The sequence below is a fragment of the Tupaia chinensis genome, unplaced genomic scaffold (genome assembly GCF_000334495.1).
Source record: "Tupaia chinensis unplaced genomic scaffold, TupChi_1.0 Scaffold000044_1, whole genome shotgun sequence".
Lineage (NCBI taxonomy): Eukaryota > Metazoa > Chordata > Mammalia > Scandentia > Tupaiidae > Tupaia > Tupaia belangeri.
Window position 1 is genome coordinate 566,209 of NW_006159500.1, and position 19,881 is coordinate 586,089.

At 35.1% G+C, this 19,881-nt stretch overlaps 1 protein-coding gene across 1 annotated transcript in view; it reads left to right on the forward strand.

Moving 5' to 3' along the window:
- Window positions 1–19,881, forward strand: part of MAGI2 (membrane associated guanylate kinase, WW and PDZ domain containing 2) — a 701,446-nt gene that overhangs the window by 161,878 nt on the left and 519,687 nt on the right. Inside the window, exon 4 of the mRNA XM_027773307.1 lies at window positions 6,781–6,860. Coding sequence (XP_027629108.1) covers window positions 6,781–6,860 — 80 coding nt within the window. The remainder of the gene's footprint in view (window positions 1–6,780; window positions 6,861–19,881) is intronic.

Below are 19,881 nucleotides of genomic sequence, written 5' to 3' on the forward strand. Positions count from 1 at the left end.
TTCTTTGTTATTTCTTGTTACTGGTATAGATTCTGGTGTAATCTGCAGAACAAAATAGGTATTAAAGACAAAAATAATGTGCAACACACATCCACAATATTCAAAATAATAAGTATAATAAAAATAATTTTAAAAAAACATTTTTTTAAGAATTATTTATTTTATTTTGGGACCAGTAGGTGATAAAATAGTTACGTCGCTGGATGCTCATGTAGTCAACTAGAGCTTGAGTCCAAGACATGGTGACTTAAAACTCATGCTGGGCACGTGTGCATGCTTGCCCAAGATCTTAGGACGAGAACAGAGAAGTGATGGCAGTGTAGCCATCCTCCTGAGGGATGATTTCTCACTTTCTGTCTCTCTTTCTCTCCACCAAGCGCACACACCCTCGAGCAAAAATCTTTCTCTAACATGTGAAGGTTTATTTAAGACTTTTTTCAATTTTATTGTTATTAATTATTATTATTATTATTTTATTTGACCAGAGAGAGAGAGAAAAAGTGAGAAAGCAAGCCGTAAGGTCTAGGACTTTAATGTGGTTGGCCATGTGAAGTTCAGCCCCTTAACTACCAGTTAGACCCAATAAAAGTTCTATTTTTAAAAAAAATTGTTTATTTAATTTTATTTATCATTATTATTATTATTTTTTAATTTGCTACAAGGCACATGCACTCACCAGGGGGGCAAAGGAGGGAAAGTGAGAAAGCAAGCCACTAGCTCCTGGACTCAAACTATGGGTCAGCCACGTGGGAGTCTAGCACCTTAACCCCAAACCACCTGCTGTCCTCAAAATTCTTTTAAAAATATTGTTTGGGATCAGCAAATGGCATAATGCTATGTCACTAGACTCCCACATGGCTGACCGTGGTTCAAGTCCCAGACCTGGAGACTTAAAACTCACGCTAGTGAGACCAGCAGTTAGCGTAATGGCTATGTTGCTGAACTCTCATGTAGTCGACTATGGTTCGAGTCCCTGACCCAGTGGCTTAAATTCACACTGGATGTGTGTGTGTGTGTGTGCCCAGGATCCTGAGAGGAGAAGGGATTGCAGCTTGGCCATCCCCCCTGGGGGGGTGGTTTCTCCCTTTCTGTCTGTCTGTCTGTCTCTTTCTGGCAATTGCATGTGCCCTATAGCAAAAACCTCTCCAAAAAAAGAAAAAAGAAACTCATACTGGGCACATCTGCGTGTGTGCCCAAAATCCCAAGAGGAAAATGGAGGAGAAGGGATTGCAGCATGGACATCACTCCTGGGGAGTGATTTCTCACTTTCTGTCTATCTCTCTTTGAGCATATGCACTCCATAGCAAAAATCTCTCTTTAAAAAAATAGAAAATTTCCAAACACATAAAAGGTAATACAGTAAACTCACATAGGTATATGGTAATGAAAAATCATAGGAATATAATTTAGGAAACAAACACAATAGAGATCATTGCTTTAGAGGTGGATTACCTATGTATAAACAGCGAAAAAACAGTGAAACTTGAGTGAATGGTGTCTTGAAAGAAAAAAAGTTTCCACCATTAATCATCCTTTAGATATATTGAATCATTGTGTTTAATTCCTTTTTGGATGATGCTGAAGAAGAAAGTCTTTAAAGTTACATAAGCATCCTGGTGTTCTGACTACAAGATGAAATCTAATACATTTTTATACTTTGAGATTAATATTTATATTTTAAAATACAAAAAATATAGTAAATAGTCTCCAAGTTGTTATTGTCTCTGAACTTCCGTGACTACTATTATTGAAACTTTAACATCCACCCACATTTTGATTTGCTATTGACTCTGAAATATTTACCTGGATCTTGTTCACCTTGTTCAAAAGACTGTTTCATGCACTCAAATGTCATTGAGTTCAATTTCTTATTTTTCTCCTGGTATAATGTTTTTCAGGAATAAAAATACCATTTATCCATTAGAGACTGAAATGAGAATCCAAATTGGCTGTTTAGAAGGACTTATTTGTCATTGTTTTAAGTCAGTTACTATTGTTAGAGAAAAATAGAGCAAAGGAAAGGAATGCACTCAATAAAAAACATTTCTTGTTCCACTGATAAAATATCAGTCAGTGGAAGGAAAGACTCTAATATGTATACAATAGTAGAAACATTGTTTTGATCCAGGTGGCAATAAAGGGAAAGAAGAAAAGAAAAGGAAACAGAAATAAAAGAGAAAAAGAACATATTAAAACTAGGTTTAAATTGGGTCACCATTGAGGATCCAGTTATGTGTTCATAAAAAACTGAAAAGGGGTTTGTGCCATGATTGGAAACACAGTAGAGCGAATGAGAAATGGAAAGGAAGGATGCTGTTATGGCATGATCTATAAGTAAAACTTAAGTTTTGCTCCTAATATGTACTCTACCCATTAACAACATTTTATTGAACTAATTCTTTAGTATAGCTTGGAAGACTTCATAGTCATATTTAGGTGATATGAATCAGGTTTCTAAATAAAGATTTCTATAAATCTTTATTCTGGAAAAAGTATTCAGATCTGAATGAAGAAACTTTGATTTGAAAGTATTTAAATAGAGAATTTCAGTTTATAAGGAGAGAATGTATATTCAGTAATTCAGTAATATTATTAATACCTCCTCAATCTCAAGACTCCTCTTTCTTCTCTACACACATGCAGTTCAGTAGAATGCCTAATAAACATAAGGCATTCAATGCTTAGCAGAGGAATTTCAGTAGTGATTACTAACTGGTAGAGTTTCTTTCTAAACTAATGGGCAGGAGCTAGGAACCAGACCACTGATTACCATGTGAGAGAGTGAAATAAAGCACCCCAGAATAAAATCCAAAGTGTTAGGTTCCTACATCTTTGGTTTCAAACCATAGAAAACCTCTGATTTGGGAATCAGATCTAACTGGGTATAATGCTAGCCTTTTCACTGTCATGCACTAGCTGTGTAACCTTAGGCAAGTCATTGAGCTTCTTTCAACCTTTGTTTCTCAACCTGTAAAATGGAGCTAATAGCCCTTAGCCATGCTTCCCTAGCATAAAGTTCTGCCACAGCCCTGACACGGTAAGCAATCAACACATGTTAGAAGACAGCGAGAATCCCCTTGCAGCAGTGCACTGTCCTGTCACTAACTTTTCCTCTATAACAGAGCATATTTTATGTGAGAAGAGTGTTTCCTTAGATTAGATGTGATTATTTATCCTGCTGCTTTTGTTAGCTTGTCAAAGGTTAAGCTTACTAAATGTACAGCAAATTCTGATTCATTAAAGATCAGCCTATCACATATCGTCAAGGTCATCCTGATATGGATTTAAAGTAGAATTACAGAGTTGAATGAAATTTCACTCTTGGTTTATTCTTGTCTGCCAGATAGACTCAGTATATAATTAATATCAGATAAGTATTTTGGCTGTGTCTATATGATAGAATCTTTTTTTCCCCAGGTTTTCATTTGCATTTTTAATATGGCATTGGCTGAACTTAATGACTGACTTTTCTTGAGGTTGCATTTTATATCACATTAGCTTTATCCACAGGTACACATAAAGCAAAATATTGTGATTCAACGTACTAGAAAAGATTTATTCTGTTCCCCAGATAAAATAAGAAAAGTTCCTTGATACATGAAGCTGATATATATGTATATTTCTCTGTTAAGGAAACATTAATTGAAATACACACACACACACACACATATATGTATATTTATTGTATACATATATATGTATATTTATATGTATATATATATGTGTGTGTATATATATATATACTTATATAAAAGATTGCATAGCATTAATATTTTCTTTTCCTAGCATTTGAGTGAGACAGAAAACTAATGTTATGCATCTGGATCTACCCTAGCTGAGAAAGTGAAAGGACATTATCTCCTCAGATTTGAGGAAAGGTAGTATCCAGATTGTGAAAAATCCCTCAGTATTTCCATTTTGTGCACAGTTTCCTGCCCATCATTTAATCCTTTCCTCAAATGGAATTATTAAGGTTTAAAAATATAGGATTTTAGGGATATGGAAAAGTCTCTTTCTCTGTTGTCTCCTAAATACATTAAAATATTCCCTTTGTAAAGCACCCTGGAACATGCAGATTATAAGGCTGGTGAGAGCCACTATTGAAAAATGCTGTGTTGTATCTTCATGTAGTATTTAAGACAATTACTGGAGGTAACTACTACCCTCATGTCTTTCAGAATCACTTCTGAAGATCAGCCAAAAATGCTGTTAACTATAAGAGACTCAATCTGTCAAAATGTATTAAAGTGACACACTGTTAATGCTAGTTCAACCTAAAAGAAAAAAAAAATAGAATCCTGTACTGAAATACTGCATATAAACTCAAGAAAGCTAGGAAACTCACAGTTCTCTACTAAATTAGCCAGTATTAGAGGCCCATGGTGGTATGGTATTGAAATAGTAATTTGATTCCCTGCAGTGGTTTCCTAATGGTCCCTGAGTACTTACCCATGGATGTATTAGCTTTTGTGAATGTGTCTAAGAGACCTAGAAATGACTTTTCTCTAAAATGGTGAAAAGATTTAGAAGAAGCAAAAAGAAGAGAAATTTATTTTTCTTATCCAAATCTCCTAGAACATAGACACCAACACACACACACACTCAGAATTTGAACTGAGGCATGTTTGTAAAGAGCATTTTTAAAGTAATTTTTTTTTTTTCTAAAATGAGAATACCAGATGCTGAACCCGAGGACCCTGTGCTCATATTCCAGAAAGTCAGACCCCCATTTGGACTTCAAGTGTTCAGTTCAAAGAAAAAGACTAGATTATATTGACATATGAACGGGAGCCTGAACCAAATGAAAGTGTCTGCAATACTTTATATCTTTCTGAAACTTGAAAATGAAGCACTATCAGACTTTACAAAGGTTAAATTGAAGGAAAATAAAATCTGGCATGCTCTCCTGATGATTTATTATTTGATCAAATTCACAGCCTTTATCTGATCAGATTATTAGAGTGCTGTTCAGAGGCATCCTTCATTGAGTTCTTAAAGGTGAAGAAAGTGAAGCAGAGTGTTTTCTTTTTACCCCTACATGAAAGTTGGAAATAAAAGGGAATCCTCTTCAAGAGCAGAAACTTTGTGACCCCAAGGTCCTACTGTCTTAGTTCTCAAGTCAGAGATGGCCCCACACATAGGAAAATGAGGCGATCTTCCAGAAAATGCTAATTGAAGGGGCCAGCCAGAGACATGGTGTTAAGGTGCTGAACTCGCACATGGCCAACCGCCATTCAAGTTCGTAACCTGGTGGCTTGTTTTCTCACTTTCTGTCTCTCTTTTTCTCTCTTTGCCTCTAAATAAAATTAACTTATTTTTTTAAATGCTATTTGAAGAGTGCTTTTACAACTTGGACTGGCTTTTCATCACCATCTTGGATTTATTATTCTCCTTTCTGGCTTGAAATTCCCTTAATTTGAGGGAATTTGGTCTCTATAAGCTTGCTAGTAAATTTACTACGTGGAAGAATTTTCTGACTTATTTCCAGTATAGATCGATTCATCAGATTATTTAGCTAACGTTTGTGGTTCCAATATGATAACAAAAGAGTCAGATTTCATTTAAGAAAGGAAACGCATGTAAACTTTATGTCATTATCACTTGACCTCCTTACAGTAGTTAACAAGTATCCTTATTATTGGGACCTAATTTCACTTTCAAACTATTTTCTATTCTTCCCTTTTATGTTCCATTCATCAGCCTTCTGACTGTTTCCTATATAAACCACATTCTTTCCCACACCTGTCACTTTGGTCAGTCTTTTCCTGAAGCCGTCACAAATGTCACATTCTTGATAATTTGTCCCTTGGTAGATGAGATCCCTTGAGACAGCTGTACACAGTAAATATTTTAGCTCCAATGAGCAGTTATGAACCATTGAGCAGCTCTTGAATTATAATGTGCATGAGACTCACCCGGAGAGCTTGCCAGTGATGGGGAAGGTGTAGCCCCACCTCTAAGATTCCAAGTTGGTAGTTCTGTGAAGAATATGCCTTGTTAATATGTCCACCAGGGGATTCCAACGCAGGTTGTTCCAGAACCACTTTTTAAAACATTGCTGTAAGAATATCTTTCCTTTGCTCTTTACATTTCTGGAAGATGACTTAGAAGAAAACATTTTTTTTCAAATAAAAATTGTATTGTATCATGAATTCCTGGAAATTCCATTCCCAAAACTGTAGAATGTATACATTTTTTAAAAAATCGCTGCCTTTTTAACCCAGCTGAAAGTATTTAGGTGGAAGCTAGCTGAATGTGTTAATGAAATTGCTATTAATCACTTTTTGAGAAAGTGTAGGAATCCCAAGAACATGCTGTAATTTGCATCACTTTTGTACTGCCTCTGCCAGCTCTGTAGTTAAAGAGTAACAAAACAACTGTTTATGAAAAGGGCAGCTTTAAGATGAAAATAATTCTTTTGCAAAACTCAGAAACAGTATCAGAGCCTGCGGACTCTGCTCTTCCAACTGGAGAATCCTGTATTTGTAATAAATTCCTTTTGCTCTGGATGAGTTCTGCATTTTCAATGAGGTTAACTTGGCAACATTCTAGTTGATTTTAATAAAAATAGCTGCTTTGAGGACAGGGAGCTGAGGTTGCCAAATTTACAGCTGCCTTGCACAATTACTCTTACACCTCCTTCAGGGCTACTTAGAACCAGTAAGCAAATTAAGTGTATCGATTGCAATTTTGTTGGACTAACCCCGCTTTTTTTTCATAAGGAATAAACTTGATTCCTTTTAGTATGTGTCTGTTCAGAGTGATCTCTTTTCTTTTCAGCCATAACACAAAGACAACATCATGGCTGGATCCACGACTTGCGAAAAAGGCTAAACCTCCAGAAGAGTGCAAAGAAAATGGTAGGTTATTAAGTTTTTATGGTGTTTCAGCAGTGCACTTTGAGAGCGTTTATGTTTCTTACAAGAGGATCTTGCCTAAAGAAGCAATGCTCTAGTTGAAAAGATTTTTAAAGATGTAATGTTTAATGCTCAGCTAGGAGAGAGAATTAACTCGGCATTTCAGCAGGGCCATGTGGTTTTGCTTTTTCTTTCTGAGGAGACTGTGCTGAATATCACATCTCTGTCATCTCTGTTGGTTCTCTTTGACTCCTGGCCTGACTTTCTGCCACCTACTAAGAACTTTTTGTTTGCAATATGTCTTTCTGAAGACTTTGATGTTTTAATTAGAATCAGATAGAATGCATAGAAAAACAGTATTGTAGAACTGTAAGTAATATTTGATTTTGTGTTCAGAGGCATAGCGTTCTGCCGGTTAGTAAGGAATCAGTAATATAAAGACATATACCTTTCTTCCATTAAACATCTCAACAAAATCACTAGTTTCATGAATATCTTGGATTGTCCTGAATATGTTCCAGTTCTCAATATAACAATATTTACCTGCTTATAAATGGACTACTTTCATGTATGTGAAATTAAAAAAAAATAATTTTGAGGACAAGAGGAATACAAACCTTTTTGTAAAATTAGTAAACTATATAGGTGAAGTCTGTTAATTGAGGCTTGTAATTTTCAAAAATAGTGAGTGAAATGGTAAAAGAGCACTTGTAATTTAGCAAAATGGTAAATAGCATACTCTCATGGTGATTTATTATTTGACTACATTCACAGCTTTTATCTGATCAAATTATTAGAGCTCTCTTCAGAGGTGTCTGTCATTGAGGAGTTCTTGAAGGTGAAGAAAATAACAGAATACTTAAAGTTTAAAGAAAGTTTTTTGAAAAGTCAACTTTTAAAGTTTATAATTCTAAAAGTCCTTTCATTTTTAACTATAATTCTAGCTTTCTCAGATAATTATCCATCCAGATAATATTGCACATTTCTATGTTGTAAGGGTTTCCAGGCTAGGTACACTACAGAGTTAAATTACAAAATAGATAATGCAGTCTATATGTGTATGTGTGTGTGTGAGTGTGTATGCATGTATCTCCAATTTTTAATAGTCACATTTAATTTTATATTCATAACTGTATCTGTATCCCTTCTCTATAATAATATGATGATATATGTTGAATCTCATAAAATTAGAATGTGACCTGACCTTTCAAATACTATTGAGTTATATTTCATTGACACCAATAAGACACATAATAGGTTATAAATTAAAATGACCTGATCTGCTATATCTGGAAGTAACAATTTACTTATGCCACAGATGTAAAACCTTAGTATGTCCTAATTAAAATGAATTTAACAATTTTTCAGTTCTGACATAATGAATTCCTCAGCTGTCTTGTTCCTTTGAGTTATTCCTTTTGTTTTATAAAGTTATTAAAGTCAAACTTTAAAATCCTGGGAGAAATGTAGGCATAACATATTGCATAATTACAATAGTTCAATATTACCAGTGTTCCCCACACCTATGCTTGTCAGTCTTCTCTGGATGGTGTAATATATAATGCCACTGTCCTATGAACATTGTGCCATTGAAAAATGAATCCAACGAGACAGTTTATAGCACAGAGTAATTTACAGCTGGTCAGTTACTGTTTGTTTAACTTTTTGGCAGCTTCAAAACAAATCATTCATAGACTTTATTCCATATTGGAAGTTCTACAATGGAAGCTAACATCTAGTTACTTAGAATGCTATTATTCTAGACAAGAAAAGTGCTTTAAGTAATGTTATTAGCTATGTTTTATTTTTCTTTTCTTTGAACAACGTAGATTAATATTGTTTGTTAAAGGTGTTGGATGTTGATGTATTGTTATTGAGCTTGCCAGATAAGTCGGGCTTCCTTATGTATATCTTAGTTCAGCTCAGATCAAAGTTAATATATTCTGAAAACTGTAACATGTTTGAAATGTGTATAAAAAATATTGTAGAGACTCCAAATGATATCTTTCTCCAGCAAAGATGTATTCTTCCTCTGCAAGGCTGGTAGAACTAAGCCTAATGAATTTAGAACTGAGCCAATGTGATGTTTGGTTGAGTTTCATTTACCCCTGTTAGGGCATTTGCCTCTGAAAGTTTTTAACTAACAGCTTAGTGAAGGCTCAAAATTTCCTATAAAGGGCCAGGTAGTAAGAGTTCAGGATTTCCAGGTCATCGTCTTTGTTGTCATTGTGTGACAACAGCCAAAGTCCGTATATAAAGGTTATGGATATGTTCTGATAAAGCTTTATGAGCACAAAAATTGGAGCTTTGCAAATGTTCATATCTCAAAATATTATTCTTCCTTTATTTTTTTCCCCCAACCATTTAAAAGTACAAAAACTATTTTGAGTTTATGGGTCATATATAAAGGGATGAGCTGGATTCAATCCATGGACAAACTCTTGCCTGGTGAGTTCTCCTTGGCAGGTCTTGGACACAAATTATTTTTTAATATTGTTCTTCTTGGAATTGCAAGACTGCCAAAGATGTAGGGTGCTTTTCAGGGGTTTCAGTTTAGCTTTTTGGCACCTTTAGAATTTGACAAATATCTGTTAGGGATAATGGGCTGAGTGTTTGAGATCTCACACATTTACCTTTTGTCTCTCTAATACCTCAAGAGTCCTCAAATCAATGCAGGATTTGCTAACCCCCATCGTGGGCTTTCTCCCAGCCAAATCTGGACTCAGATTCTAAGAGCTCAGAACCAGCAAAAATCAACCGCCAATTCTTTCTTTACCTCCCCAGAGTTCTCTTATTTTCAGACTCTTCTACCTTCTATACTTTTAGTTTCAACAGTTCTGATCTCTTTAAAGTGCTTATATGTTACCTTTTGTCTAGATTTTCTGTTTTCTCCTGGCTTATAAACTCCATCCTATCTGGAAGCAGAAATGTTAGCACAGTAATAATTAAATTGTGCACTTTAGGTATTACTAGGTTGCATATCATAAATTCTTTTTTTATTATAATGTATATTTGAATCCCTCAAGGTTGTATACCATTTTGTCTATATGAAGGCATTTAGGCCTGTGTATTTAGTTATAGACCTGAAATTGTATGTATCTTTGGATGTAATGGGTATGTTACATAATTTCTGGGTCGATAATAAGAAATACAAGTGAAAGAGAGATGGGAGGAGATATCAACTGATATAAATAATTTTTGATCTACTGGAAAAATTAGCAAATGTTTTCTCCTTATTGTCAAGGAGAAAGAGGGGACATGGATGATTTAGAACAAATGCATATTAAACAAGACACTAAAGTACTCATCTTGCCTTTTTATTTGAAGGGTAGATAACTCTACTACTAAATGTAAAATGTATTTCCTTTTCTCACAATACAGTTGAAAATACTGAAGTCATTGTGTTCTGCGCATTTCTGGAGTTTTAGCACCCGTCTGCATGGCAGAGAAAAAATTCCACCTACTACTAAGTTCTAATATTAGTATTTGGGGGATGCTGTTTTGCAAACCAATATAGTCCTTTTTAATGCCATAGAAATGGCAGGTAGTTATTAAATAATTTGGATGTACATTTGGTTAAACTGTATAAAGTATCATCATATTTGTCCCCTCAAAAGCAGTAGTGTGGGATTTCTCTTGAGATACTTCCAATGATAAACATGCCTGTGGTAAGCTATCCCATAGGAATCACTGAGTTAATGATGATAATATCAAAAAGGAGTAAAGCCTGGGAGGACCATTTATTCCTCAAAGTCGAAACATGATAAAATTCAGTAGTACCACACTATTAAGTTTAGGAGAAGCTGGAATTTTGGGCCAGGGGAAACTATTTTACATTTCAAATGTTTATCTGTGGGTTCTTGGGCAAAGTACTTCATCTCTGGGAACCTAGGTTTTTCTTACTTTGAAAGTGGGAATTTTACCTCTTTTGTGCATATTTTGCTTCACTTATAGGAGGCACAGTGCATATTGTACCATGAATTCTAAAGCATTGCTTACTTCCTTTCCTTTAGGTAGGGCTCTGAACCAGCAGTTTATTCTCATAGAAGACAAGGGGAAAAAAATTCAGAATAATTGGTCTACCTTAATAGTTTTGAATTACTCTAGGGTAACCTAGAAAGATGGAAATGAATAAATCTATATAGGCTAAAATTATTCATCTAGTTCCTTCCAGCCTGATATTAATAGGTCAGCAGGGTTGGGGGGGAGGGAGTCCCCTTCGTTCCGTTACCCTGAATCTAAATTTTTCAAAGTAATAGAAGTATATCTGTGGGAACTGCATGGCTTCTTTTCTGTACTGAGTATCTATCTAATTTATTAGTGCATTTTCTTATGCTACTACAAGTGGAAAAAATCATATAATCTTAACCCATTTACTGCATGAGAACTACATTTCAACTGGTATTCATTAATACTTTGAACTATTAATCTATCTTTTAACATGAATGTCCAAAAATGCATGTGAACAAAGACAGCTATGTTTTATAATATTTATGAAACTGAATTTCTTCTCAAGAGGAAGAGGTTGCCTTTCCAAAATAGTAGAAAACACTAATTATTTCCATGTCATTGCTTAAGTGAGTTTTATAAAACTGACACAGATTAGGAGATGAATACTTTTATTTTTGTACTTCAGTGTCTGCATGATTTATCTCCTCTTAAAGAGGCTCTGTCCTATTCTCTCATTAAATTTATATAGAAAACTAGTGATCCTAATTTCTCAAGAAGACTAAATATGATCAAATCAATTTCACCTTTAAGTATTAGTTTTACTAATCTGATTAACCTGCCAAGATTATGTTTGTAAGAAATGTTTTATACTATAAAAATATTATAAAAGCAGACTTTGAGGGAACCAGCAGTTAGTGTAATGGCTATGTCGCTGGACTCCCACGTAGTAGACCGCGGTTCACGTCCCGGTGACTTAAAACTCACGCCGGGGTGCGTGCGTGCCCAAGATCCCAAGAGGAGAATGGAGGAGAAGGGATTGCAGCATGACCATCCCCCCTGGGGGGTGATTTCTCGCTTTCTGTCTCTATGTCTCTCTCTGCCTGGCGAGTGCACGCGCCCTATAGCGAAAACCTCTCCAAAAAAAAAAAGGAGACTTTGACAATATTAACTGTCAAATACTAATACTTTAAAATGTAACATGTTGATTTTTTGCAAATATGGAACACAAATATTTAAATATTAGGAATTAATTTGAGCAATATTTTGTTTTTATACTGATACTTTGAATGTTTTGTAAAAATAAAAAAAATAATAAGGAAATGTCAACTATCTTAGCAGTAGAAGTGAGACCAACAGATGGCGTGGTGATTAAGGCACTGGACTCCCACATGGCCAACTGTGGTTCCAGTCCCAGACCCAGTAACTTGAAAATCATGCCAGGTACATATGTGCGTGTGCCCAAAATCCAAGGAGGAGAGTAGAGGAGAAGGGATTACAGTGTGGTCATCTCCCCAGGGGGCGATTTTTTCCTTTCCCTGGGGCAATTTTTTACTTTACCTTTCACTGTCTCTGTCTCTCTTTAACAAGTGTATAAACTCTATGGCAAAAACCTAAGAAACAAAATAACTGACTTCCAAAACTCAAGGAAAAAAAATAAAATAAAAAACCTGATAGGTTCACACTCTACTCAGAATTAATGTTCATTTAATAAAACAAAACAAAAACAGTAGGAACACTTGGTTCTTATTTAATTAATTCTTACTTAGATAACTAGTAGGTTATTCTTATTAGTCATGATTTTCTATAGCAACACAAAAGTATACTTTATCCAATAATATTGTACCCTTACCAGTATCTCCAGTTCAGGAATATTCAAATATATCACATTTTAGAAATATACAATTTTTTTGTGGAGGAAATAATACAATTTATCCAAAATAAATCACATAGAATGGATATTCCATTGTTGTGCAACTGTACCAAATTTTGTGACTGGCATCTATTCTAACTGGTCCCAATGTCTGCTCAGCATAGTTTTGTGTCCAGATGATAAAAGCTTTTAAGTTCTTTAAATATTATTTCTATACTAGTTATTTACATATTTCCTCTTCCAACCTTAATACTTATTATAGCTATAAAGTAGTATCTTTGTAAGTATTCTAAAGTTCTGTCCTATTTAGTTTGGTCAAGTTACTTTCACGATTAGAAATGAGGTATGTTTTCTCCTTACTTTTTAATGCATATGACGTATAAAATAATGTTTATATCATCACATCTGTTTGCATGGTAGCAGCATGATTTCAAAAATTCTTTTTTAAGAATTATGTTGTTTAATTTTAAAAAATAAAATTTATTTTATTTTAATTTGACCAGAGAAAGACACACAGAGAAAAGGAAAGCAAGAAAGCAAGCCACTGGGTCTGGGACTCAAACTATGGTCAGCCATGTGGAAGTGTCCAGCACCTTAACCACCGTACCACCTACTGGTCCCAGTTTCAAAATTTTCAAATATGACTACTAAAAATTGTTTTATTGGGTTCAGTAGGTGACTTGGTGGTTAGGGCACTGGGTTGATATCTCACTTTCCCTCTCTCTGTCTCTCTCTGTCTCTCCAGCAAGTGTATGCACCCTCTAGCAAAAACCTAAAAAAAAAAAAATTATTTCAAGTGGTTATAAATTCACATGAAGCTGCAAAGAAATACACAATGAGTACTGCACACCCTTCCTAGCCTTCCCCAATGTTAACAACCTATATAAATATGTAATAGTACAATATCAAAACTAAGAAATCCACATTGGTATCACAGAGCTTATTCAGACTTTGCCAAACAAATACGTGTGTGTGTGTGTGTGTGTGTGTGTGTGTGTATGTGTGTGTCTCTGTGTGTGTAGTTCTATACAGTTATATTATGCATGTAGGTATATGTAACTACAGCCACAATCGAGATTTAGGACTGTTCCATCAGCCTTGTAGAAATATACTCATCACCTTTGCTACCCAATATAACCCTTGTCAATCACAGATCTGTTCTTCAGCTAGATAACTTTGTTTTCAAAAATGTTATAGAAGTCAATCATATGCTATGTAAACTTTGGAGATTAGCTTTTTTCACTCAACATAATTGTGTTGAGTGAAAAAAATCTATGCAAACATGAGATATGTTAAAATCTAATCAAGAGTATGTATCAATAGTTTATTACTTTTTATTGCTGTATACTATGCCAAAATACTATGGTATAGATGAACCATTAAACATTTACCTCCTGAAGGACTTGTGAGTTGTTTCTCATTCAGGGCTAATAGGAATAACATTACTATAAACATTTGTGTACAGGTTTCTGTGTGAATATGCATTTTTGTTTCTCTAGGATAAGCGCCTGAAAGTATAATTGCTATGTTATATGGTAAATACATTTTAGTTTTAGGAGAAACTGCCAAACTATTTTTTTTACTTTGTTTAAATGAACAATTGAAATAAAAATGTTTTATTTTAGCAAATGGTGTCCCAGTTTTGCTCTGGTATGAAGGTTCTGTCCTAAATTGTAGGCTATAATTTGGTTTTCAGGTCTCTTGCAATGCTCTTTGGACATGCTTAGTTCTTCTAACTTGGGAGCATCTGATATATTCTTACTGGTACCACCTACAAGTTGCAGAAAACACTTCCCTATTTTCAGTAGTAGGGATGGTAGATGCTGCTACTGTGAGTTAGAAAGTGTTTCTGCTGTTCTGTATTCTCTGTCCACATGGTACCAGCAGGTGAGAGCAGGGAATGCATTACCCACATGGGATCTACTGATGTTACCACTACAAGTGCATCAGAAGCTACTGCTGATGGGGGAAGGTGTTGACTTCTCTGGGCTTATCTGACGCCATCTCTATTGGTGAAAGGGACCCCGCCCCCACCAATCTATTGCTGCTAATATGGGTTAGGAACAAAGTGGCCCTAAGACCCTGCTTCACTTCCCCTTTCCTGACACTTGGCCAGAGAATGTGGGCCTTTCTCAGGTGCACTGTCAGAGTGGGGACTTTTCTCAGTTTTTTGTTTGCTGCTTTGTTTGAGTGCCTGTTGTTTGTTCCAGGCGGAATGCCTCCTTGGTGCCTTCAGCGGACATATTTTGGTCTGGTATGTAGATGCAGGCCTATTCTTAGGCTGTATTTCCCAATATAATTTGGTTTTCAGATCTCTTGCAATGCTCTTCTTGTTCAACTTAGTTCAAGTTTGGCCAAAGATATATCAGAGAATAAAACCTAACCAAAACAAAACCAAAAACCCAAGAACTTGCTGTAGTGTCATTTCTTAAATCTTGAAGTCTCTAGTCAATTTACATTTTTTTCTACCTTTCAGGGGCATTTTATGATTGCCTGTTGAGTTTCTTTGAGAGTATGCTGTTATATTTAGAAGGAGGAAACAGGAACATTGACTCTACATCATCCTGTGCTGGATCAAATTTCTGTCTTTTAGTACTGAGTGGCGGCAGTACTTTAAAGCTCAGAAATATTTCCACATACATAATCTTCTTTCAGTTTCCAATACTCTGTGTGATGTCAGTAGATCTCAAACTCCCATTTTCAGATAACAATGCTGTAGTCAAAAGGTTTTCAGGGTCTTGTCCAAGTTAAATTAAAATACGAGGCTCGAATTCAAGTCACCTGAATTAAGATGACTATCAATGCTGTGTCTATCCTGCGGCACCACTGGGTACTCAAAGTGGAGACAGTAGAGCCTAAAAAATGTGCAAAAAGAAAATGGTTAAAATATATTTACTTAAAATTTTTGTTTCTATAGCAACTTAAAAGGAGCATTCTAAAAGAGTTCTCAGTGTATTCTCTGGGTCATCTCACATCAGTAAACAGAACAATCAGTACACTAGGCATCTTTTAAAAGTTTCTGGAAAATGTGACTTTGGAAAGCACTGTGCATGAACTTCAGTTATATTTTTCACACCAAAATTAATTTGCTTTTTTTATTTCTTATTTTTATTTATTTATTCATTCCACTAAAGAGAGAGAGAGACACATAGAGAAGCACACATCCTAACAGGGTCCTCACACTGTAATCCACTCTCAGTCTCAATCAGCTCGGGTCTCGGGTACCCACATACACTTAGCATGGTCAGGGAAGTTCTAGGATGCAAAACCAGGACCTTTCCCATGTAAGTTCAGTTGTGTTACATCTGCACTATCTTTAATCCTATTTTTCCATGGGCTTTTCAAAGTACCCTTGTAATTTTACAAGCAAAGTATTTTAAATATCATGTGATTCATGTACTTAAATTAACAGGGTATATTTAGCTCTCCGATTTTTTTCTTTTTTTAAAGAATGAGCTCTTTTGTTTTCTATGCCTTCACGGTTTTTAAAAGTGTTCACTACAGTCCACATAATGTTGGAACAATTCTTTCTAGGAGCTAAATGTGGGTCTCTGTCAATCACACTGCCAGGCATTATATTAAATGTCCTCAGTGGATAAGTTTGCTCAACAATGCAAAAAGCAAAACAGAAAGGTGAAGCACTGATCTGAACGTTATGGACAAGTTCTTTTAGAAATGGGAGAAACGGATCCAGATCATCAACTCTAAGTCAAGTAACTGAACATTAACTATGGCTTGTAGTTGGAGCAAGGGAGAACAAGTTTAATTTCAATTGCTGAAGTGAAATGATCTGATTTCTTTCTCAGTACTTGTAATTTTAAGGTTTCCTCCATGTTGTGCATCATGAAACAATGCTTTCCCAAGCTGATGATTTTTTTAAAAAATAATTTTTTTTTTACTAATTAGGGTAAAGATGGGTACTTATGATATAATTTAAGGTGTAATATGATATTAACACATCAAAGCATCTGGCATAATATATATATGCAGTGAGGCCACTCACACAGTTATGAGGCTTGAGTTCAAGTCACCTGAATTAAGATGAATATCAATGCTGTGAACTACTGTTTAAAAGTTCATATCTACAAGGGATTATGTTTCTAAGATCTCAAGATTTATATGCTCTGTAGGAACTCCTTGAACTTAAAAGTGTCATCTTTAGACCAAAAACACAGTACACATCACTAGGTGTTTTGATAGCAAAGCTACACAAGGACTTTGAATAGATTTAGAACCACTTTTTCTAAAGCACCCTTTCAAATCAGCACTACAGAATCAGCAGTTGGCATAATGGCTATCTTGCTGGACTTTCATGTAGTTGACTGTGGTACGAGTCCCAGACCCGGTGGCTTAAACTCACGCCAGGCGCGTGTGCATGCATGCCCAAGATCCTGAGAGGAGAATGGAGGAGAAGAGATTGTGGCGTGGCCATCCCCTCTGGGGGGTGATTTCTCGCTTTCTGTCTCTCTGTCTCTCTCTGTCTGTCTGGCAAGCTCATGCACCCTATTGCATAAACCTCTCCCCTCCTCCTGCCAAAAATAATCAGCAGTACAAATTAACGTGAAATTGTATTGATTGTGTTTGCTCCTGAACTTCTCACTACTGAGTGGTAAATCTTTGAGATAATATTGCTGTCAGAGTTTGACCATAAAATTAAATCTTAACATTTCATATTGGTTTCCTAGTATTTGTTTTCATTAAAGAAATATCTTAATCTCTCCTACATTATCTTTTCAACTTATTGTCATTTATATACTTTCTCTTTACCTGCACATTTGTTTAACTAGCCTAAGTCTTTCCTTTGAGACTGATTTGTCCCCACCCAATGCTTTAAGGATATGAAAAGAGTGGCCTTTTCCAATTCTAATGCTCAGTTCTTACATGATATCATAAGTCCTTTTATTCCTTTTAAGTGATTTTTCTATCTGCAAACAAAGCAAGTTGATCTGTTTATCTGTATAACAAATAACTCACTGAATAGCCACTCTGATTATAAAATTGAACTGCTAGCTGTGAAAAATGCAAGTAAATAGCAACCACTGAATCTAGTTATCAAAGAGCACAATAGTTGAGAAGATAATATACTATGCTCTCCAAAATAACGAGGGGAGTTTAGTCACTGTGCAAGGAATCATCTACCACGTAAGAGGAAAGTAAGACAGCCTACTGAACAGACCTGCCTAGAGAAGGCTCATGAAAGAGATGGAATTTGAACAGAATTGTAAAGGCAAGTTGGATTAAAAGTCCCTCTTACATGTTAGGATTCCATTGAATTGCTTCATGTAGTGACCCTGTCTTTTCTTTCTATCCCTTATCTGTGGGTTCTTAACTTCCATTTCCATGGTTTAACTTCCCTTCTAGGTGCTGATGACAATTCTTTCTTTCTCCTCTGATTAGTTCTGTCTGTGATTATAAATACTTTGAAATGCTATGCCTATTTCTCATGACTCTATTAGGTATTGTTTCAATTATGTTTTTATGGCTAGGTAATTTTAGATTACTCCATCTTCTGCTCCTACTCCTACATGGTCTATATTTATTGTGTTACCTTTCTTTTTATACCCTTCTTTAAGATTTATAAGACATCCTTTCTATTACTAAACTATTATTCTTACATGTATACGTCTAGTCTTTATGTTTTCTTCTACAAAGTCCTTCATACAAGAAAGTATGTATATCTTATACCTTCTGAAAATGGATCTGTTAAAAATGTATCTTTCCAAATGGATATTCCCTTTCATTGTTTATAGTAAGTTACTATCCAGCTATTTTTTTCACTTTGCTTTCCATATTCTGCATAAATTCAGGGCTTTCATGTTTATATTAGAGATCTGAATGATTTCTATATCACTCTATTTGAATTCCTTTTCTTGGGAACAATGCCAACTATTGCTATTGTTTTCTTTATCCACTCTCATCATTAAATACATCGTTGCCATTTAAAACACACAGAGATGCAAGATTCAGATCAGATTCTTGGGTCTTTCTTAAGATTAAAGTTCAGGAAGAGCCAAGCACAACTTGGTATGTCAAAGTAACAGGGATTTGACCCCCAAATACCGAGGGAGCTCCTGATAAAACTATGACTGGAGAGAAGGATAAATGAGCATATAAGTTGATGACTAGTAATTTTTTTTTTATTTTACAGTAATGACAAAAGAATCAGCTTTCCAATATGTTTATTTATTTAACACAAACATCAGTGTATTTCCCTTTGAGTTGAGTTGCCTGTGTCTTTGTGAACACATTTTAAGTTTAATTAATATTATATGTACTATGTTTTCTGAGAAAGCAAATCTATTGCATTTGTTTCACACTCATATATAAGAAAATTAATCATTAACATCTATAGATGGAAGATTATGTATTCATTAGTATCTATTTGGGTTGACATTCTCCTAGTTTCATTTGTACATTGGCCATTCAGATTCCACTGAGAACATAATTTATTTTATACAAAGAATCTAGCCTCGTAGCAATGGAAGCTTGGTTGAGGCTTATTTAAAATTAATACATCTCACTCAGAATTTTGACTATGTGCTCCCTTTTGCTTTGTTTGACAACAGGACTTTGTTTGACAACATGGTAATATCAGGACTTGGCAATCCTTAGTCACTATTATATTTAATTTAATTATAGCCATAGTGCTTGGAGCTATGTCACATTAGCTCTGTTGCAACATAATTTTGAAATCACCTCTTCTATCCAGTCTGCAACTCCTCTTGTGGATTGTCTTGAGAGCATAGCTGATGTATTGTCACACAGATTGCATTTTTCATCATCTTTACACAATTTATAACTCATCATATACCTGATACCATAAGTCAGCAGTCACTTTTATACAATGTTTAGGGAGAAAGCCCAACTTGTATAAAAATATGTCGTAATTTTTTTTTCCAGTAGGACAGTGTTCTGGTTGGTTTATTCTCATGGTAATATCAGTGCATGAGACAGAATCTGAGAAAACCTTTTAAACTATAAAATACTAACACACACATGTTGGTGTTGCTATTATGGGATGTAGGATGAGTAATCTAATATATGCCAGAGACCCTTTTCCTGGTAGTGACAGGTGTTCAGATGGTACTGAGTTGCAGGATATTGTAGCTCTTGCATGGCTAGTTCATCTTTTGCATACATCTGATCCAAGGACTCATTTAACATGTTTTTATTCCCTTTCTCTCCTCTCCTCTTTCTACCTAT